This window comes from Halichoerus grypus, chromosome 9, assembly GCF_964656455.1.
Source record: "Halichoerus grypus chromosome 9, mHalGry1.hap1.1, whole genome shotgun sequence".
NCBI lineage: Eukaryota > Metazoa > Chordata > Mammalia > Carnivora > Phocidae > Halichoerus > Halichoerus grypus.
This window is the reverse complement of record NC_135720.1, coordinates 112,454,765-112,478,391: the sequence shown is the minus strand read 5'-3', so window position 1 is coordinate 112,478,391 and position 23,627 is coordinate 112,454,765. Positions and strand designations below refer to the sequence as shown.

Sequence of the window (23,627 nt, the reverse complement as noted above, 5' to 3'; positions counted from 1 at the left end):
ACAGTGGGGGTAGGTATGGGGTTATAATATCTTGCCCATTCACACTTTATTATCTTGTTCGGCTTTACAAATGACCCTATTAGGTGGGAATGTAAGGCAGGAATTATTTTTGCAGAAACTAGAACGAGGGTCTAAGAAAGGTCAATTGACTTGCCTAATGTGACACTGCCAGAGGACCACTCTCTGCCTTGCTCTCCTTAATATGAGAGGCATGAATCAAATGCCTAAAATCGTCTTCACTGGAAGCTTTGGAGCAGGATTCAGTTTCAAACCCTCAGAGTAATGTTTTCAAAAATCCTTGTCAAAGGGAGATACCGGTACTTTCCTGAATCAGAACTACCTGGGGCATATTGTAAAAATGCGCATTCTTCGTGCCTATCCCGGACCTACCCACTTAGACGCCCTGTGGGTCCTGGGACTTTGCATTTTTAAACACCCAAAGTGATTCTTCTGCACATAAAAGTTTAAGAACCGCTAGGAGAGTTTGGATGGAAAACCTCAGGCTCAATGCAGAGCTAATATTTACTTTTGGGATAGAGTTCGTCACAATCCGAAGATTAAGCCGTATGTCCTTGAGCAGATGGAATACAACAGCTTTCTGGCCAGAACCTTCCTTTTTTAAATGTAAGTATATCTTGGAAATTGGGGGTTCCGCTGAGCAGATGCTCGGCTGCTGGTGACTACGGGCAGTTCAAAGAACTTTTGGCTCTTTTCCCGACACTTTATTAGTCACTGTCGCTTTCCACCGTGGAGCCAGGCATTTGCCCCGCCGACCACGGAGGGGCGCACGCGGCATACGTTGCCACCTTATCCCTTCCTTCCCGGGTCCGCCTTCGCGCCCTTAAGAACAGTCCCTGAGAGTTCCTGCCTCTGGTCTCCAGCTGTTGCTCTTTTCTCGCGAGAAGTGCTCCTCCCATCCTCTCCCGTCTTCAACCCCCTCCCATGGGCAGGTTCCATATTGGGTAAAATCTCGGCTCGCGGAGAGTCCCGGGAGCTGTTCCCGCGAGAGTACGGCAAGAGGCTCCTGTTCGCTGGCTCTGGAACGGCGACCACTGGAACCTCAGTGGGCGCTGCAGCTGGAGTCGTAGTCCCTCGGCGCAGCCCGGAGTCGGCCTGGTCGGGGAGAGGGTGCAGGGAGAGCGTGGTGGGCGCAGCCTTGAGCCCCGTAGCGTGCCCTTGCCCTTAGCCGGGCTCGCCCCCGTCGCTGAGGCGCGTCCAGCAGCTGCGGCTGACAGGGGCCGCGCGCGCGGGAGTCGGCGGGGTCGCGTCTGCCGCACCTGCGCCGACTGCCAGCTGCGGGTCCCCGCCGGACCGGGCGGGCGACGAGGGCCGGGGAGCGGGTGCGGGCTCAGGCGGGGCCCCTCAGGGCCACCTCCTAGCCCCGCGGCCGCGGCTGGAAGATGTCTCAGGAGAGGCCCACGTTCTACCGGCAGGAGCTGAACAAGACAATCTGGGAGGTGCCCGAGCGTTACCAGAATCTGTCCCCGGTGGGCTCCGGTGCCTATGGCTCCGTGTGGTGAGTGTCACCGGGCTTGGGTCTGCGGTGGGCTGAGTGGCCCTTAATGCCCTAGAGCCAGGCCTGCCCCCACAGCTCAGCGATGCACCAAGCGGCAGGAATTTTCCTTGGGGGAGGGCATCGCTGCCCCTTCGACCCATGTCCTGCACTCCCTGTACCCCTTGCACCCCTCACTCTGCACCCCGAGGTAGGGTGGTCAGCTGTGTGCAGGATGCAGGTCCACGGTGGCCTGTGATGCCGGGGCTCGGCCCTGGCTCGCACCCTGCGCGAGCTCTTCTTGGGGGTTGCTGCTCCGGGGGCTGGCACGGAGGCGGGGGTGTCTCTTCGCGGGTCTCCCTGCCAGCATCGAGCAGAAAGATCCTCTCCGGTGGTGCGCCCACTTTGGGCGCCGAAGCCTGCCCTCAAAGCAGACAAGCCCGGGGAGCTGCAGGGAGAAGCAGAAGGGCAAAGCTCGACCAGGAGACTGCGGTTGTCCGAACAAAACTGACGACGAAGGGCGTCTGTCCGGGCTTTTTTGCAAACCTCTTTCGAAATCTCGTTTTGAGAAGCATTCGTTTTGAATTCGCACTTGCATTAGCAGAGACCCATAGAACCTAAAATACCGACTTTATCTCGGCCAGCATAGTGCCAGCTTGAGTGGTGTGTTTCCGATTCGGCTGAAAGCGTATTTCCTTTTCGCAGAGTGGGGGTGGGTGGTAGTGCCTGCAAGAACACTGCAGCTTGAGAAACTGGCGGCCTCACTGATTAGTCACATACCACTGCTCATTTAAGTATTGTTTGGCAAAACAATTTTCTCATTTGGAGCGAGTGAGATTCAGATCCGTTGGACGCGCTCAAGATCAAAAAGTTATTAACCATGCTGTGAGGTATTGTAAATATTTTTTAATTGCAATACATCTTGTGAATATTGCGTTTTTAAAGTCCCTTAAAGAGTTTGCAGGGAACCTACATTTGTAGACTGAGGTACGCGGTGGTTTTCGTAAAGATGTGGAGTATATAGCGAAGGAAGAGACCCTTCTCACCTTTAACTCTCACTGTGTGTTTTAAATTAAATTGATACCAAAAAAATTCTGGATCTGAAATATTTCACTAATATAGGTATTACACAGTGTATTTTAGATTTACTGTAGCTTGAGAGCTGCTGATTTGAAACTAATTCATGTATTCATGTGCATGCATCGTTTGAAAAGGGCTCTATAAAATTATTTTTTGTTTTGGAACAAATTCCAGACTTTTGGATGTGTTAATCTTTATAATTCCTGTGTTTCTGAAAGTCACATCATGAATTTCCTGTTTGGTAGAATCTTCTGGGTAATTGAGATTGTGCAATTGTGTCAAGCAACAGATCATATTGCATTTTCTAGTTCAAGCTGCGTGAGTTAATGTTGCTGATGGCCCCATGCTTGACATCTTTTCCCCGTTTTCATAATATGGCAGTTTACATTTTAAGGGAATTTGCAACATTTTATTATATATATGTATATATGTGCGTGTGATTGATTTGCAAATTTTCAAAGATTTATTTGGATCATTGTTCCTTTAATAGCTTACTCTTTTACCTCTATTTTTCATTCTTCAGTTGACATTAATTTTTGTAGTACCAAGTTTTTGTTTCCAGTGATGTTTAAACTTTAATGAAATGGTACAGCAGAATAGCTCAACTATGGGGAGTTTAGTGAACTTGAAAAGAACTGCTTGCAAGGTTTTCCTACTGTTAGTATGGATAACTCTGCACTGGAACTGAAGATTCAGATTTACATTGAAGTGTCATAAAAATGACCTTTACATTTCTTTAGTACTATACTTTTCTGGCTTACAGAAGCCAGCAGTATCTGACACTTGGAAGTAATTTTGCTAAACAGATTTTTAAAAGTAGGTAATATGTTCACATTGTATAGAATTCAAAAGGCTCAAGGATATTAATGAAAGGTATCCTTTCCTTTCTTGTTCTCCAACCTTGCTATTCCTTTCCTCAGAGACAACCATTGTTAAGTTTTGTATGTGTCCTTACAGGATGGCAGAGTTTGTTCCCCCGCCTTTTTTTAGTAGTAGTTTTGCTAAGGGATTTAAATTGTAACCTTTGGTATATTGGTGGAGAAAACTACATCTGATATTATGTGACAATTGACTGTAAACAAATGTAACTGATTTTGGATTGAAAATATCAGAATTTAGATCTACAAGTAAGTGGTATCTCATTCAGAATTATTTGAAGTTGTTCTTTCAATTAGCAGTTTTTTTGGGTGTTGCAGAAAACTTTTATTTATTTATTTATTTTTAAAATTTCTCTTAGTATCCATTCTGGAGCCCGTGTTATTTTTCACTACCATCATCCTTTGAGAACAGATTTGATTTTAGGGAATAACACAATCAAACTGAATTCAAATAATTTAGAGACTTTGTACTCAAGTCTGGTGAAAAAGATTAGGCATTCAGGTTGGTCATACTGTTTTAGGTCAAATAGGAGTTGTAACTATAAAGTAATGACCGAATTTCTTGTGTGACTTGTAGAACTGGATCTGAAGTCTGTTCCAAAAAAGAATCTCTGAAAGTATTTTAAGGAATACAACCTCACTGAAATAGGTGTCAGTTTCCTAATTTGATTGTTCCAAAGTGTGATATACTTTGATGTATGACTTAAAAATTTTTTATATTAAGCCTTTTCGTTATTTTAATTTGTGCTAAGTATATGGTAAAAAAGCAAGTAGCAGCCTGTATGATAACCAACTGTGAATCCAAGATCAAGGAATCAGACTAGAAATTGAGAATTGATAAGGTTTTATAAATATGCTTTTCCTTTGTAAGGGCTAAAGGGAACTAAATAAGTCTTGCAGTTTCAAGGAACTTTGTGCATTGTCTGTGAGGGGAAATGAAGCAAAATTGTTTAAGAATACTTTGTTGCAAAGCATTGATTTTTTTTTTGGTTTGGGGACAGAAGGGGGGACTCTTTGTGGTGATTTTAAGGAAATATAAACAGGAACTTAAATGCCTTTCCTCTGGGTATGGTTTTTCCAGACCCTTGCTGTTGATTAGAGGAGGTGGGGCCCTGGTAGCCATAAAAGAGGTGAGAGTTGAGAATTACTCTTAAGTCATAGTCATTTGTTTATTCAACAATATTGAGTACCGACTATGGACTAGATAACGGGCTAGGTTTCATGAGCTAGAGCGCGGAGCAAGACAGAGTGAGATAATCCATTCCCTCGTTGAGCTTATAGCCTAATGCGAATAATAACTATATTTTATGGATTGCTTACTGTGTTCTAGGCATTTTGCTGTGTAGTTTATATTTATCATCCGTATATAAAGCATATACAAGATTTTTAGTGAAAGGATGGCAAAATTTACTAAGAAATCAAATCCAGCTTCCTAAAAGCTTTGTGGAATAAGACTGTATATACATAAATATAATATAAATAAACAAAGGTAAGTTTTAGTGTTAATAGCCATTCACTGTTTTAAATCTTTTCTTTTTTTTCTTTTAGGATGAGCCAGGGCACAGATAAATGAAAATACATCATTGTTGACTATGCAAAGATGACTTTCTTGACTCCTGATCAGTAAGAGGGCTTGCCCTTTATTTTTCCAGTGGCAATGATAGACCCGTACTGATCTTTCTTCCCATTTGCTTTTCTTTGTAATCAAAAGCAAGGTGATTGGCTGCATGTCACCAGTACCAACAAATAAATATTTAAAGATAATGGCAAATATTTATATTATATATGAAGACTTTTAAAAAAGAATTCAGTCAAATTTGTTATAAAGTTATATTTTATTTATCAAATCCCATTTTTTTACTGATGCTTTTCTACTGGCTCACATTTAAAAATAAGGGTATTCTGAACCTCTGGCTTTTCAGTTCTGCCAGTTTAATTTCTTGATACTGAAGAGTACCCTGTTTTTGATTTCTCTCTAACTCAGCTTTAGAGATGATCTGTGTGTTGACTTTGCCTTTCATGGGCAACAGTACAGATGGCGCTGAGCCCCTGAAGCTTTGGATTCAAAGGTAGAAGAATTCACTGGGCTAGATCACTCTCATTTTAGTATAAATTGGCATTTTTATGGCATTTTACACTATAAAGTATTTTCATTGGAAGCATCATCATTCAGTCTTCACTGGTTCTCTGTTACTAACCCAGTTATGTAGATGAAGAACTGTACTCATTCACTGAAGGAATGGCTTACTTGTCAGTGGTGCTTTGGATTTGGTTCTGGGGTTTCAACACTTTAGAAGGCTTTACATATAGGCTGCTGAGTTTGTGTGATGGTACCTTCTTTTGTACTGTTTGTACTTATCCTTTTTGTGAAGAAAGGGGTTGCTGGGTCACGTGCAGTAGAGCTGTGACTGTACAGAACCAATCCCACCAGTGTCATTGCCTAGCTTATCTGAGGGGTAGTGACTTAACTTGTTAAAGGTTAAAGTCACACCTCTTCCTCAGAATTGATAGACCAAAAAATGAACTCATTGTCCAGATCAAATTTTTCCCCCAAGTAATTATTAGGCAGTGCAAATAATTTAATTCCTGAATTTATGAATCCTGTTGGTTTGAAATTCTTCAGTGTGCATTTTGTAAAGTTGGGACTATCTGTACATGTTTGTGTTATGTAAGTATAGGATATTAATAGAAAAAACTGCCTCTCCAGGCCTTTGAAAATACATTAGATTTTGGCTCTTTACTGTGAAATTTGGTATTGATTTGTTCCTATCCAAGAGGTATCATTACTGTAATACTCAATAAAAACTTCATTGTAAAGTGGGTTTCCCTGACTTAGGGAACCTAGGGATTTTATCTCACAGTCATCATGTACTTGGAAGTCATGCACATATGTCTTCAGGACAAAAACAACAACAACAACAACAACAAACTCTTTAACTTGAAATGTTTTTGTGTAAATAAAGTGTTCAGTGTAGGAAGTTTGACTTTGCATAGGGTTTCCGTAAATTAAGTGCATGTGTGTTAAAGATTTATAAAATGAACCAGTTTTCCAGCATTTCAGCCTGTTAAGAATTTATTCCAGGAAAGAGGAAAATGGTCTGTAAATTCTGCACTTTTGACAAATAGGTCCTGGATTCTGACATCTTGGCTCCTAGGCTGAAGGTCAGGGGAGAAAGAGTACAGAAAAGAGAGCAGTCTAGGATGGCCCTCAAGTTCTGGTTTTGGACAAACGGCTATCTGAACTTTGGAGTATTGTAGGATTGTGGAAGCAAAGGGAGGGAATGATGGGTTCATGCTAATGTCCTTGAGGACAGGACTGTGTGTTATACTGATACTTGGAGCACCTACTATGTCTGAGTCATTCTTCAGGTGTTGGAGACGGAGTATGAACAGACAAAAATATCTGCCCGTAAGAAACTATATTCTAAGGGGGATGAAAGTAGAAATAGATAATAAGTAAAATTTATAGTATGTCAGGTGGTTGGTGCTATGGGGGAAATGAAGCAAGGAAAGGAGAGGGAATACTGGGATGGCTGTGTTGCCCTTTTAAGCAGGGTAGTCACGGTAGGCCTCAATGATGAAGTGACAGCTGAACAAAGACCTGCAGGAGGTGATGTAGAACACGGGTTGGACTTGGGTGGGGAGGGAAGAACATTCCAGGCTGAGGGATCAGGAGGTGCAAAGGCCTCTTTCTCCAGAATAGCTAGGAAACCAGTCTGGCTAGCACTGACTGATCCAGGGGCCAAAAGTAGTAGAAGAGGGTGGAGGGGCTGCAGATGTGCAGGGATCATGAAGGGTCTTGCTTGCCTTTATAAGAACTGTGCCTTTTACTCTGCACAAGAGGGGAGGCCGTGGACAGTTATGACCAGAGGAGAGACATGATCTAATTTATGTTTTAACAGATCACTCTGCTCTGGGGTCTCTGTTTTTTCATTTCTATTCCCTACCCATTAGAGGTGCTAATTGTAGTTTAGGGTAGAATGGGGGAGTCTAATGAATTGGTGCACAACCCCAACCCATGTGCACAACTCTCATTCCAGAGTGCCAGAGCCGGAACTTCTGTTGGGCCCTAGAAATTCAGGGTATTCCAGTCCAGCTCTTTAAATAACATGGGCTTACTTCACTTTTTCAGGTTTCTGTTGCCAAAAGGAAGGGAGCAAAGAGATTAGCTCTAGACTTCTGCTGACAAAAGAAGATTAGCCTGCTGGCAGGTTGACTGTTTTCTAACTTCTTTGGGCTTCTAGGTTTTTTCTTATGATTGGGTCATATTTTAAAAGACATTTTTACCTTCAACATTTAAGATCTCATTTATTTTCTGTTTTATTTAGCCCTATATCTGCTTTACATTCCTCTGCCTTCCCCCATTATAGTAATTTTAATAGAGGTCTGATTATTGTTGCCTGTTACTAATGTTTTGGCTGTGAGGCCCCCAGGACTTCTCTGTTAACTTGAATAAGTCTTACAGTTGAACAATTCTACACATACATGACCCTATAAAAACCCATAGGGTTTATTGTCTTCCCTGCCTTTATAGATACACAGGCTTCTCGTTCATGGAAGCTCTCCCCCTTTTACTGCTCTATCATCTAGTTGGGGAAAATAAGTGTTCCTAAACACAGATTCCCATGGCAACATAACAAAAAGGTAATAGAAGAAATGTTTATTTTGTCTAGCTGCTGTCTGAGTAACTTTAGACCCTGAACACGTTGGCTCCTGTTACTTTGAATGATGTTGTTACAGATTTCCTTGTTTCCCTCAAAACCTCTAGGGCTTGGTGGTATTGTCACTGTGCCTGTGACATGAAGGAAGGTATGTGAGTATGTGTGTCTTACTGTCAGTCTACCCACAAGTATGCATTGGTTGCTTTTCCAAGCTTATGGTCCCAAACGGAGGCATCACAACACAACCATGCCAAAAAAAAAAAAAAAAAAGGCAAAAAGCACACCAGTTGTCCCCTTTGTTTTCTTAAATTCATTAATTCAGTATTGTCTGTGTTAAGCACTGTACTAGATGTTATGTTTATAAAAATAAAAAAAACAAAAGAAAAAAAGCAGGAAGGGTGACTGCTTTCGAAAATATCAGTCTAGAAGGGACATGTTACGTTGTTTCCTCAGAGATCGCTTTGGAAGTAGCTTTTCTTTTCTGCATTCTTTCACTTAAGTTGACATTTCAAATCTACCTTTATGTTTCTAATGCTTCCTTTGAAATTTTCTTTTAGATTCTTTTGTCTCTCTTGACTCTAGTGACATACTGGTCACTTTTTATATCTAGGGCAGCTCTATGCAAGGATATGTGTTAGAAATCTGTGTCAGAGAAGCCTTTCCATCTGATGATTCAGATCTAGAAAGTGATGACATAAGCATGTGCCCACAACAGGTCAGAACTTCTTCTTTTGATCTGCCCAGGGCTCATGGAGGCTATGTGTTAGGGGAAGCAGGGGACTGTGAGGGTAAGGGTCCTTTAGATCCTTAACCCAGCCCTATACTTCCACTGGGGGTGGTGTCTCTGCTGTGACAGTCTTCTTCACCTACAAATTAAGTGCCCTTAATGATGACCTTAGTCTGTCCTGTGACATTCAGCTTGAAGTGTCTGGTTTATGCAAGTGTATATTGAATTCTTTCTTGTATTTCCTCATCCTTGTAGGAGATAAAACTTTATTTCCAGAAATAATTGCTTTATTCTTAATATCCCCAAGAGATATTTCTTTTTTTTCCCTCTTCTGTCAAATCCATCTAGGGCTTTAGCTAGCTTTGAGCCTTCTTGAACTTAGGCTTTTGCATAATAAGTTTCTATTTATGTTTTCTTCTCCAGGCTACCAAATGCTGGGAAAATCTTAGTTATTTTCCTCAGTTCCCTAATTTTCATATTAAACTGAAGTGAAATATTGATGTTGGCATCTTATGTTGATAAACTTCTAGTAATTTTCTCATTTGACATTATAAGTTTGTCTTGCTTCATTTTTTTGTCCCTAGTTTAGTGTCCTAGGTGCCTTATGCTTTGAATGACCTGCTTTGAAATTAGCAATCTCAATAAGTTAAATGATATCAATGCTAAAGGGAGCAAAAGGGGGAAAATAGCAAGTTAAGAAAACAGTAAGTATTATGAACATCTATCAAGCTGTGTTTACATTTCCAAATATAACCTAGGGTTACTCAGCTTACTGACATTTTGGGTGGGATAATTTTTTTGTTGTGGGGGGCTGGCTATCTTGTGCATTGTAGGATATTTAGCAGCATCCTTGTACCCTGCTTGCTAGATGCCAGTAGCAATCCCGAGTTGTGACAACCAGAAATGTCTCTAGACATTGCCATATGTCCCCTGGGGACAAAATCACCCTTGTTGAGAACTACTTATATAATCCTATATATTTGGGTTGATTGGCCCTGAGGAAAAACTAGATAGGATAACTTGAACCTTGCACTAGCAGAAGGATAGAAAAACTATACTTTCTGTGCATATTCTTTTTCTTCTTCTTTTTTTTTTTTAAGATTTTATTTATTTTAAAGAGAGCAGACAGCACGAGTGGGAGGGGCAGAGGGAGAGAGAGAGTCTCAAGCAGACTCCACGCTGAACACGGAGCCTGATGCAGGGCTTGATCCCAGGATCCTGAAATCATTACCTGAGCCAAAACCAAGAATCAGACGCTTAACCAACTGTGCCACCCAGGCGCCCTGTGTGCATATTCTTTTTTAGTTCATCATATGATACAGTCTCAACATGGCTTCGTTTGTACATTGTGTGTCCAAATTTGTGCTTCTAAACCTTATCTCAAGAATATCTAACCCTTTGGTTTTCAAGTCTATTGAGATGTAATGTTTCATGCTTTTCCTTGATTATTTTTCTTAACATTGTTTGAGGATGATCTCAGATGTAGCACCAACTATCCTAGGAATAGACTGATGTTACAAACTTGTATGATTCAGCTTTAGAGATGTGGAGGTGTGATATTTGAAGAAAGCTTTCATTAGCACTGATGAATGACAGTGGTCATGAAAATTACAATCAGGGAACGAGGCAATTGCCTGAAGATTTCTGTAACTTTCTGTAATTCTATTAAGGCAACATGATTTTGAAAGTTTGAAATGTGTGTGTATATGTATTTGCTTATGCGTTAGATTTACTGTAGTGAAGAAAATCTGTTGGTTATCCATCAGTGTTAAATGCGCATCAGTGTTAAAAGAAATAGACATAAGGGGCACTTTGGTGGCTCATTTGGTTAAGTGTCCAGCTCTTGATCTCAGCTCAGGTCTTGATCTCAGGGTTGTGAGTTCAAGCCCTGTACTGGGATCCATGCTGAGCATGGAGCCTACTAAAACAAACAAAGAAATAGACATAAAATATAAGTGAACTGTATATATAAAAAGGTATTGATGTATAGAGAAGTGGGGGCATTGTGGGCTATAGTAGTTAGACTGGTTTCATGGAAGAAAAGGATTTGAAGGTTATTTTGAAAGGTGGGTAGTATTTGGAGAAGAGGAAAGGGAACATTTTTTTAGGGAACAGGAGAAAACACAACTAAGAGAATTAGTTATGAGACGGACTGGCCTGACAGCAAGAATATCTCAGGTAGCTTGAACCCAGTTGCGGTTCTCTTTCTGATTGTGCTTCAGAATCAGTGTGGAGTTTTTAAATACAGATGCTTGGATCCTACCCCCAGAAATGAAGAAGTAGGTCTGGAGTAGGGCTAAGGCATTGTATTTTTCTAGGCCATGGAAAGCTGTTAAAGTTTCTTGAGTTGTGAAGTATTGAGGAAAAGTGTTTTAAAACTCCGACTGGAGTGCAAATGGATTAGAGGAAGCAAATGTATTGCTTTTAAAAGTCTTCAGTGATTTGTTTATGTGAGCGTCTGTTTATTCTGACTCTCCAATGAGATTTCTCTGTTCCTTGAGGTCAAGAACTATCTGCTTTGGTATGTATTTATTAATCTTGAATTATGTTCCAGGCACTGGGCTAGATTCTGAGGATACACAGATCACTTATAGCTTCTGCTCTCCCTCAGAGTTTGGATTTGGAAACAAATAATAAAGGGGTTTGTTTTTTTTTTTAGTTCAATGTCTAAATTATTGGCTACATTATGTTGCTGATTGTAGTCTTAGAGCCTATCTAATAATTGCTGAATAATGTACATTTTAACTTGTAGAAACTATATGTTAGTTATCCACAGCATTGATAACAACTGATCAAGGATTTGGTCCCTCAATTATATTTTAACTTCCCTATTTTACTGTTATTTCAGAGGTTTACTCAGCCTCAAATTTGAGAGTAAGAGATCTAAAGATATATATTGAGAATCTATGATGTGATAAACCCCATGCTGGAAGCTGGTCATGAAACTATTTTATAATAGCATGTTATTTCAACTTAGAACTTTTAAAACTATCTGCCTTTTATAGTTCATAAAGTACTTTCACATAATTATCTTATTTGAGCCTCAAAACAGCATTGTGAGATAAGCAGAGCTGATGACACCCCCATTTTGTTTATTTGGAGACAGGCTTTTAGAAGCTTTGCCCCAGATCACCTGCTAGGAGGTGCCAGAACCAAAACTAGAACTCAAATCTTTTGACGACTAGTTATTTTTCTCTGTATCAGACTGCATATGTTTATGCTTAATAGAATTTTTTGAGATTAGGTCATCAAAATACTGCAGAGACCATTCACTAGGAAGCAAAAGTAGCTTTGTTAAATGAAATTCCAGTGATTTTTCTAGAGGACTAAAAAGATTCTTAAGTAGTATTCCCAAAAGTAAGTGAGATATCTTGAAAATTCCAGTTTGTTTAAAAAAACGATACAAAACCATATTGCTAAGTGTAATGATGTAAAAATATGACCATAAGTTATTTGATACTTCTCCTTTAAAGAGGTGGAGCTAATAATCCTCACCTTCAGTGAAGGTGGTACTGACTCACTTCTCTAATATATGGAATGTGGTAGTAATGATGGAGTGTGATTCTGAGGGTAGGTCATGAAAGATATGTGGCCCCTATCTTGCTTTTTCTCTGAATGTTTCTCTGAAATCAGTTGCTCTAAGGCAGTTTTTCAACCTAAGCACTATTGACATTTTGGACCAGATAATTCTTTGTTGTGAAGGATGTTTAGCAGTAACCCTGGCCTCTACCCACTAGATGCCGGTACCACCACCACCCCCAACACACACTCCAGGTGTAACAGCCAAAAATGACTCAGACATTGTGAGATACCCCCTGCGGGGTGGAGCTGCCCTCTGTTGAGGGACAGCCAACAGCTCTGTTGAGAAGACACCGAAGCAGCCTTACAGAGAAGCCCACATTACGAAGAACTGGGGCCTGCCAAAGCCATGTGAGGCGGCCATCCTGGAAGTGGATCTTCCAGCCTCGGTCAGGCCTTCAGATGACTGTAGCGAAGGCCAGTACCTGGACTGCACCCTCCTGAGAGACTGTGAGCCAGAACCACTCAACTATCCTGCTCCCCAATTCCTGACTCACAGAAACTGAGATAATAAATCTTGTTGAAGCCACCAAACGTGGGGGTAATTTATTATTTAGTAATACACTAAGTGTTACTGTAAAATATATGTGTATGTCGTATAAGATGGAGAGTGACAGACTGAGCAAACCAATAATTGTGAAGACACACTAATGCCTGTTATATGCATCTGTAGTCATGTTTGTAGCATGTTTATAGGGTGCTTTTCTGGATATGAAGCCTATAAACACTATTACTGTAAAAGGCTTTTAATTGGAGCAGCAGGCAGAGTTGATTGATGGTAATCATAAATAGTTACAGTGTAATATAGGATTAGTTTATTTCATATTTGCTTGAAAGGAGTTAAAAACTAGTTAATGATGACTTCAAAAACATTTGTCACTGAAATTTTCAAACAAAAGTAGAGAAGATAAAACCTATGGTAACAACATTCTAATGAGGCTTGGGAAAATAATTCCACATGTAATAAAATAATCCACATGTAATATTCTTGTAATCAATATGAGGTAACTATTGCTCTTGACGCAGATGTATCAACTGCATTTGCAGTCAGAGAACTATGTTAACTGACACCACTGTGGCTTTTAAAGCTTCAGTGAAGAAATATCTTAAAATCATTCTTTTTTTCAAATGGACTTTTACAGCGAATGAAGATTAATTGAATTTCACATTTTAATCACAAATTGGTTTGGATTTTTAGATTGCATGCCTAAGTGAATTTCCGCATTGTTTGAGTTTTAGTTTTCATTAGGCTAATAAAAATTAAAGCAATTGTGAAAAACATTTTTGCTCCAGTAGCTTAGAAGTTTTGCAGCAGGAATTAGACCAATCAGGGATGGCAGGTATCTAGCACATGTGTTGCTATGCTCTGAGTTCCAGCCACATAGCTAGCGTCCCTAATAAATCCTGTCACAAATACACTTTCCTATCTGAATGAGATTTTCATGAAAATACTCAATTTGCATAAAAGTTACTGAACTATTAAGTTATGTAAGGCAAAGTATGTGGTCAATTAAATGACTCTTTTCCATTCAGTCTACTAATCTATTGATAGAGTGTTTAATATGTCACTTGTGTTTTGAGCCTCTTTGAGAGGAATATTTAAAAACTGAAAAGTTGGGGATTGGTTGCATTGTACACATTTGTAACAGTTGTATTAATGACATCTGATGTTCTTCCCATTAAATATGAAAGTGTTATTATAAGAAACTAAATTCCACTTATAAAAAATACTATATATAGTTGCACATAGTCAAATCATTTTGTGATTCTTTAAAAAAAGTGTTATTATATAAACATTAAAACAAGGTATTTGAGAGTTAGTGAAGATATTAAACGAAAGCTAACAATGTTTCAAATATGATGAGTTTTTAAAGTCAGTTTTAAGTCCCTTGCTGCTCTGAAGAATATTTTTTGTTTCCTAAATCAAAACTCGAGTTCTAGTTTTTGCATAAATTTACCTTATTTTCATGACATTATTTCCAAAATGGAGGGGTAGAGCATAAAAATAAAAAAACTAGTGATACTTGTACATTTATCTGAATTTAGGAGGAAGAAAAAGTAGGTTTCTGTAGTAGAGGGAGATGTGTGCCGAAAAATATTTCTAGTATGATATTTATTGAAATTTGTATCAGGTGTTATAGGTAAAGAGAAAGTTCCAAGTTAGTAGTATAAATTACTTATTTAGAAGGCACATTTTAAAGGCTCTTAGCAGTTAACCTGAATTCAATTGGAAAAAGGCCTCAAATTGTATGATCTGGAGAAGAGATGTCATGTTTTTGCAATTATTTCCCTCACCTTAGATATTTTAATTAATTTGATGCATTCAAGAGAATTTGTTAATTCAGTGTAACTACAAATTTTAATATGTTTAAATTTTTCCATTAATTTCCAAAAATAAACAAAATTGTGTTTGTCGTTTTAACCATTATTGAGGGTTCATTTTTTCTCATTAACATCATTCCAGGGATTAGAGAAGTCATCTGTGACCATTGAAAGAAATTGTAAAACCGCTTCTGATCCTCACAAATTACTCAGAGACTTGTCAGATGATTGCTCATTCTTCGTTCTGTTGGGGAAAACCCAAATTGTTTTTTGAGGAAAAACCTCGTACTGTCATTTGTCCTCCCATGCTCTGTTAATGTGAGCACTTGTCCTGGGTAGGCAGCAACCTCGCCTTTCTTAAGAGGTGGTCTCTCTTACTCTACCCAGCGACTCACCTGACTTTTAAAGCATATTGATTTGCCTCTGCCTTGCTGCATAGAAAATCTGCAGGCCAGGTGCCAGCCCTGGAGCAGAAACAGAGTCTCTGTTGCTCTATACCTATCAAAAGCTCAACTGATGGAAGTCATCTTTGGAGGATTGTCTGAGGAACATGGAGCTTACCTTTTTTTCTCAACACACTTAGGATTTCCTCTTAGATTAAGCCCGTCAGAGAACAGCAGCATGCCATGCTATTATGTACTCTCTTCCCCACCGTTGCTAATAATGAACTGTATTTTGGCTTTATGAAACAGTCTCCACTGATATAGATACTCTAAGAAAAGAACCATCTGAAACCCACTATTATATCTGTGTAAGAATGTTGATTAGGACATTTTTACCACATTATACAGTGTCTCCTTCATGAACATACACAGCAGGAACTCTTCTCTGGTTTTATTACAGGAATAATTATGCCTGTCTTCAGTTCTCCTGAGTACCTAGTTTGTTTTTATTATATGGTTCCTGTGACTCATGTCTTAACTGGTTGTGTTCTCTTGTTGTTTGATGGCTTTAGTGGGCTCAGAGCCCACTAAAAAAACCCACTCTAATGGGTATTTAGAAAGGACCTCATAATAATCATTTGTATGTTAACCTCACCCATACAGAATTTCTTATTTTCCTGTAATCACTGTTATTTCAAGTTATGTATGTATAGTTCCAGACTGCTTTAAACCTATTGTGGAATAAAGTGGGATAAATAAATTTAGAAGTTAAACAGAATTATACTAGGATATATTAAGAATCTAATAAGCCAGGTGCACCAGGGTGGCTCAATTGGTTAAGCATGTTCCTTCGGCTCAGGTCATGATCCCAGGGTCCTGGGATCGAGCCCTAGATTGGGCTCCCTGCTCAGTGGAGAGTCTACTTCTCCCCCTACTCTGCTGCTTCCCTTGCTTATACTCTCTCTGTCAAATAAATAAATAAAATCTTAAAAAAAAAATCCAATACGCCAGTTTTTTGGGGGGGAGAGAGGAGGCAAGTTTGAATGGGTAACAAAACATTCAGTTTTATTGAATATTGTGTCCTAGGCACTGGATTCACATCAGTAGATGAGTGAGCATGACATCCTATATTATAATCACTGCTTTTAATGAATTTTATATTTTTTCCTTTAATTTTTTCTTTACCATATCAGTGATTTTATAAAATGTGAGTTAATTTTATTAACTTTGGCTTCATGTGAATTTATAATGGGAGGAAAACCTTATTAAACAATGTATCCTGAATTTTAGTTTGGGGAATCTTACCATTGTAAAGATAATTCCATTTTATGATGTTGTTCATGAAAACAAGGTTTTATTTGTAGCTATAATTTTTAAAATGTGATTAAGAGGCCCAACTGGTAATACTAGTAAGTGAATCATTGTAATAAAGGTAAAGTGAATAGCTGGTCCTGGGGTTGCCCTTATTCTGGACAGCTTGGCATTCTAGAAAAAGAATGCACATTGAAATTAGACCAATCTGGGTTTGAATCCCACTGCATGTGAGTTATATGCCCTTGGATGAGTTGTTAATGTTTTTGACCATTAGTTTCTTATTTTGGAAAGTCAATATAATTATCTCAAAAGGTTATTATGAGGATTAAATTAAACATTTCCCAAAAGATGTACAACATAACCAGGTATCCAGTAAATTTGAATTTCTTCTCCTTTGATTTGATTGGTTTTATCAGGTGATTTAAAAAATTATTAGTAATTTTTGCTTTTGGTAGTCACAGTGTTCGATTTAGGATGAAATTTCTCCTCTTTCCAAATACTGCTTTGATTAGGGATAGTAACAGGAGGCTAGGTCAGAGCAGTTAAATGCTTAAAGAAGTGGGTTGAGGATGGATAGTATATTCCTTGCTTCAGCAGCTTTGCTATAGGAATCATTAACTGATAAGCAGAAAGCAGGTTCTCTGAACAATTCCTGCTTACCCTCTTTTGTGAGTAAAATGTTTTAAAAAGTGAGAGTGTATGTCCTTTGAAGTAAAAATTATTTGTTCTAAGGAAATCATGCAATTATTGAAGAAGCAGTGTGAATTAAGATGTCCATTGTAATAGTATTTATTGTATTTGTGTGTGTGAATGAATGGAATGGCCATAATGCCCATCAATAAAGAGAATAGTTGAGTAGATTGTGGTGCAGATATTTAATGAAATTACTATAAATGTTTAGTAAAGTGGAAAATGCTTATGCCTTAGGGATAGAGGATACAAATTTATGTACTATGAGTATAGCTATGTGTAAGTATCATTTGAAGGAAATATGTTAATCATGTCTTTATGAAAGAGAGTACCTATTTTTTTTAAGGTAACAATAATACAGATGACTTATGCTTCTAATTTTACTAATAACCTTATATTAAAAGATACAAGCTCATTAAAAAAATCAGGATAGAAAAATATAAGCAAAAATGTTAAAATTCTGAATATATTAGACATCTCTTCTCTGTGTATATTTATATATACATGTATGGGTATGCATTTTTTCCCCACAGATAGGATCATTCTTTACTTCTTTTTTTTTTTTTATCAACATATAATGTATTATTTGTTTCAGGGGTACAGCTCTGTGATTCATTAGTCTTACACAATTCACAGTGCTCACCATAGTACATACCCTCCCCAATGTCCACCACCCAGCCACCCCATCCCTCCCACCCCCCTCTATCATTCTTTACTTCTGAAATTTGTTCTCTTTCCCATCAGTAATATAAAATGTGTACATATTAGTACTATATGGAGATCCTTGTTAATGGCTGCAGTATATATGGGAGAAAATACCATAAACTAAATTCTCCCCTATTGGACATTAAGGTCATTTCTGGTTTAGTTTCTATGAACAAGCTGCAATAAACACATATATTGGGAATCCAATTTATATATTTTTATCTGTAAACTTTTAAACCCAATTATATATTTTGAACCCAACTTTTAAAAAAGTAGTCAACTGTATATAGTTACACTATATTATTGGGCATTGTTTGCTTTCATGTATATTTTCATCATTCCAGTTAGATGGTAGGTTCTGTGACATCAGGTACAATGTTTAGTGTTTCTTTTGTATTCACAAAGCATCTCATCAAGGAGATATTTCAGTAAATGTGCTCAGGAAGTGATATTTTGGTATTTGTAAGATACCACATCATTGCCTCCTCCCGTATTCTAGATTCACAGGGAGTAGTAGAACTCTAGGGATTGAAAAACTTCCCCTAAATAAAGTAATGCATATAGAGTTATTTCTTATGAAATACTTTTCATTAAAACTATCCCGAGTTCAGTGTAAAATTACAGGAAAAACTTTTTCCATATGAAATGCAATTAATTGTAGTAGGAAGCTTTTTAGAAAAGCAGAGTTCATACAATTAGAATATATTTAAAATGGGCCGAACTTCTTGCAAAGTTGAACTTGATTATCCATTAAGAGTTCTATTCAGAGATCCATTGAGGATCCATTCAGTGGTATCCATTAAGAGTTGATGCTTGAAAACACACCACTTGAATCTGAATCTCAGCTCTGTGATTTTCTTTCTATACTGTGGGCACCATTACTTCTTTGTGCCTCAGTCTTCTCACCTATAAAATGGAAATCATAATAATGTCTTTTTATAAAGTTGTGATAAAGATGCTCATTCATGTAAAGATCTAAAAACAGTGCCTTGCAATAGTAAGCACTCAGTGATTATAGGTTTTTAACATTAATATGAGTTTCTTGTTGGATGCTATTGATTTTATTTTATTTTTTTAAAGATTTTATTTTTAAATAATCTCTTCACCCGATGTGGGACTTGAACTTATAACCCCGAGATCAAGAGCCACATGCTCCACGGACTGAGCCAGCTGGGCACCCCTGGATGCTATTGAATTTATAAAAATTGAGAGCCACATTATAAAGTTGAAGTTTTTTCTTTCATGTTTCAGATACCTACATCACAAAATATTCTTATACTTTTGTTAAGCATTTTTTGAGAATGTGCACGTGCCAGGCATTAATGCTACGTCCTGTGTAATATAGTGGTGAATAAAACAGAAGACACTAACTGCCCTCAAGGTGCTTATGATGAGTGGAAAGGCAGACATTATTAATGTCCAATATTTAAGCTTTACTATGGGTCAGGCCCTTTTGCTAAAACTACTACAAAAGTTATCCCATTTAATCTTAACAAGCATTCTCCTTATTAGATACATATCTTATCCTCATTTTATGTATGAGGCTGAGAGAATTTAATTAACTTTGTCAAGATTATACCGCTGCTAAGTGGCAGAACTGAAATGAAACCAGATAGTCTAATACCAAAGCCCCAGCCTTTATTTAACCACTCTGCTGGGTGGTAAATAAACATATAGTAATAAATTGCGATTATTGGGGTAGGGTACTGATTAACCCTAGCCTGCCTTTCGCTAAATAGATATAGGAGTCAGAGATAAAAATATGTACTTTATTACTCTACAACTGGCATGGAGAATGGCTTGGACAGGCAGTTCAAATGGGCTTCTTATTTTTTCCCCACTGAATTGAACTTGCACATTCAGTCATGGGCAGGTCAGCTAGAAACCTGATGACATTCCTTGCTCCAGGAGGTCCCAAAGGGCTTACCAGCAGAGGAGAGGGGAACATGCTAAGCCTGCAGGTGGACAGGCAAACTGAGGTGGAGAGTTGAGGATAGGTCACATGGCAGTGATCATTTTCTGTCTCAGTAGAGCCATTGAGGGGTTAAGAGAAGAGTATACATTTACTTGGTACTTCCAAGAGGGAAGAAGTTATTATTTTATGGGTTTGTAGGAACAGGAGTGGGAGAGAGGAGTACACCCCCTCTGTTTATGTAGGATAAGGAAGGAAACAAGGAGGGTGTTGTGACAGAGAATAACTGAGACCTGTTGATAATCTCGAGGAGGATGGCAATTTAAGCCAGTGCTGGAAGGATAAGGATTCAACTGTGGGGTGGAGTAGAGATGGGAGAGAGGAGCAGCTCAGGAGCCAGAAACAGCCTGTTGAAGAATTTAAGGAACTAAAAGGAGCCAGCATGTTCAAAACATAGTGGCTGAGGGAAAGGAAGGAGTAGTACAGGAGCAAGATGGAGTGGTCATTGGTGGTCATATCACCTGAGCCTATAGGCTATGATAGGAAATTTGCATTTTATTTTATATGCCAAGGAAATTCCTTGAAGGATTTGAAGCAGTGGGTGTTGCCATCTAATTTATATTTTTAAAAGATTGAATTGGATGCTTGTAGAGAGTATATAAGGGAACAAAACAGGGGCAGGGAGACCAGTATAAGAAGGCAGGCTGGTGATGAGGATGTTGTGGACCAGTATGGTAGCAGTGAAATGAAGAGAAGTTGAATTAGAGATGTATTTTGGAGATGGAAATGACAAGACTTGCTGATTTGGTTGGGGGCCAGGAGGCTGGAGGAAATCAAGGATGATATTCAAATGTTTAGCTTGAGAAGTTGGCTGGAAAGTCCATTTATTGAGATATAGGAGACAGAGAGAGGAATAGTTCTAGGTGTTTTGCACTTGCTAAGTTTTAAGGTGCTTATGTGGTTTTCATGTGGAGATGTTAGGTAGGCAGTCAGGCTCAGAGAAGAGATTTCAGTGAGAGACATAGATTTGCAAGTTTTCTATATAAGATGGCATTTAATTTAAAGTCTTGGGTATAGATGAAATCATCTAGGAGAATGTGGGAGAGAGAAGAGGGCCCAGTGTCATGCCCTGAGGAACTAACAGAGAGTTCCAAGTAGAGGGACCACATGCAGTGGAGTCAGAGAGGGAGCTGCCATAGAGGTCACAGAAAACCGGTAGAATGTGCTGATATGGACTCCAGAATGGAGAGTGTTTAGAGAAAGGGGAAATGTTAACCATGTCAACTGGTAATCCAGGAAAGTGGCTGTTGGATTTGGTAACAGGTCATTAATGACCTGAGAAGAGCAGTTTCAGTGTAGGATTGAGGAAAGATGGGAGCTGAGGAAATGAGTCAAACCTTAAGATACATATGAATTACTTGGAGGTCTTGTTAAAATGTAGATTCTACTTTAAGGCCTGAGATTCTGCATTTCTAAAGAGCTCCCCCTTAGTGCCAATGCTGCTGGTCTGTGGAGGAGCAGAGGTATAGATTAGTGGTTCTCAGACTTCACCGTGTGTTAGAATTATGGGGCGGGTTTGATAATACAAATTACTGTACCCACTTCAGTTTCCAATTTAGTAGATCTGGGGTAGCACCTGAGAATTTGCATTTCTTATAAATCCCCAGGTGACACAAATACTGTTGGTCTAGGAACCACACTGTTGAGAACCACTGGAGAATTTTAGCTGTAGTGGAGAGCTTTCAAGGGAAATTTTTTGTTTGTTGAGGTTGGGCAATAACTTGAGCATATTTATGTTGATGAGAATGATCCAGAAGATAGGGAGAAACTCAGAAGGGAGAGAGAAAGGGAATGAAGGAGTGAAGTCCTTGAGGGGATAAGGGAGGTGGCTCCAGAGCATGTATTGAGGTCTCGGATTTTTGTAAGAAAGGGCATGTGTCCTTAGTTACAGCAAAAGAGGAAGCAGAGAAAATAGGTCCAAGTGCAGATGGGTTTGTAGATTTACCCATAGGCAGATGGAGCTTCCTTTTGCTGGTTGCTATTTTCTTGATGAAGGCAGGGGCAACTTTTAAGGAAGAGGGTGAATTGGAGGTTTGAGAAGAGAGACAGTGTCAGATGAGTAAGAAAATGCACTTCCTAGAAAAAGCTGGCAGTTTTGAGAGCCTTATTTGAGGTTAAGTTCAGAAATTAAGAATGAAACCAGTCTGTATGGTTGTACATTCTTTTTTCTTCAACCACAATTAGTTCTTGGATTCAGACAAGGAGAATTAAATAGTTGAGATCACCCAAAGTTAGACTTTATCCAGGTGAGTGTAGGAGACAAGAGGCAAAGACAGAGACACAAGGGAGCATGTAGTCTAAGCCAGGCAAGAAGGGAAATGAAGATGGGAGAGGGCTTGAAGGATAGAATCAACCAATGATGATGAGGTCAACAAATCGTTATAGTCAGGGTACAAGTATACTAGAAGTAAACTAAAAGGCATAGAAGGTTTGTGATGGAAAATGGGTGCTGGCATTCAAAATTGTGTAGGCGGGGCAGCTTTTGGTGTTGATAGAGGTCCAGGGCGTGACCCTGGAGGCTGGATGAGGTGGAGTTTCCTGTAGAGGTCAGGAAACTGAGAGGCCAGGATGTTGGATGTGTCCTCCACCTGGATATTGAAGTTGCCAAGAGTGATGACAGAAGCTGGGAGTGGGGAGAGACTTTGAGATAGGAACTAACTTTACAGTGAATAATGGAAAATTCCAGGTCAGTGGATTACAGCAGCAGAGAGGTAGTGATAGCTGTGAGCAGGGGCTTTTGTAAAACAAATGGAGAATCATAGTCTGGAAGTAGGAATGGTTGGTGAGGAGGACATCTGCCCCACCTGCTGGCCACGAGGTACCTGAGATACAAGAGAGAATTCCCTCTAAGGGCAGGGCTGTAAGAGAAGTAGTGTCTTCAAGGTAGAGCCTAGTTTCAATTAAAGAGTTAGAGGGAGGGCTCAGAAAGGGGGTTGAAGATTTATAGGAGTTAATACCAAATTGGGAGTTGAAGAGCGAGGATGTAGTCTAAGGATTTGGGAGGGAAAGGAGGGGAACTTCTGGAACAAGTACAGAGTCACATGGGAAAGAGTTTGGTCATGATAGATGATCTGGAGGTCTCGGATGCCCATTAGAGCCTGAGATAAACAGGAGGATGAGGCATGATTGGATTAGCCCAGTCTCTAAAAATAATTAAAATACACATCAAGTTTCTTGCTATAGTTGTCCTACATGATTTAGCCTCTGCCTGTACCTCATTCTTTTCTCCTCTCCCCTTGCTCAGTGTGTTCCACCTACACAGGCCATCTTTACGCCCTCCAGCATGCCATATTTTTTCTACCTCTGTTTCTTCTTTTCTGTTTGCACTTGCTCTTCTGAGAGACAGCATGGCAAAGTGGTTAATAGCATGAGCTGTGGATCCAGATTCCCTCCTCCTGCCACTTTCTAGCTTTGTGATCGTGGGCAAGTTTTTCAGCGTCTCTGTGCTTCCATTTCCTCATTTCTGAGTGGGGGAATGATAATAGCATTTCCTTCGTAGTGGTGTTGTGGATTAAAACTTATTTTAATTTTAAAAATTAACGTTAAGGGCCTAGAACAGTTACTGGTATGCAGTAAAAACTAAATAAATGTTAATAATACTATTTTTTCCTTCTGTTTGAAGCTCTTTTTCTGTATACCTTTACATGGTTGCTGCTTTCTCATCATTCAGTTGTCTCAGCTTGAACCTACTTGCTCAGACATCCTAGCTAAAGTAGCATCCCCCCCGGCTTTCTATCATTTGTCCCATTATTCTGTTTTATTTAGTCATAGCATTCATCACTATTTGAAATTATTGTATTACTCTGCTCATCCCCTCTCCCCTA

General features: G+C 39.2%; 1 protein-coding gene across 2 annotated transcripts in view; it reads left to right on the top strand.

Annotated features, from left to right (window-relative positions):
- Nucleotides 1-950: 950 nt before the first annotated feature.
- Nucleotides 951-23,627, top strand: part of MAPK14 (mitogen-activated protein kinase 14) — a 71,289-nt gene continuing 48,612 nt past the window's right edge. The window contains exon 1 of one of the 2 annotated variants that reach the window (XM_036096954.2): nucleotides 951-1,516. In XM_036096954.2, coding sequence (XP_035952847.1) covers nucleotides 1,401-1,516 — 116 coding nt within the window. In that variant the 5' untranslated portion in view covers nucleotides 951-1,400. The remainder of the gene's footprint in view (nucleotides 1,517-23,627) is intronic. The other variant, XM_036096943.2, reaches the window with a different exon arrangement.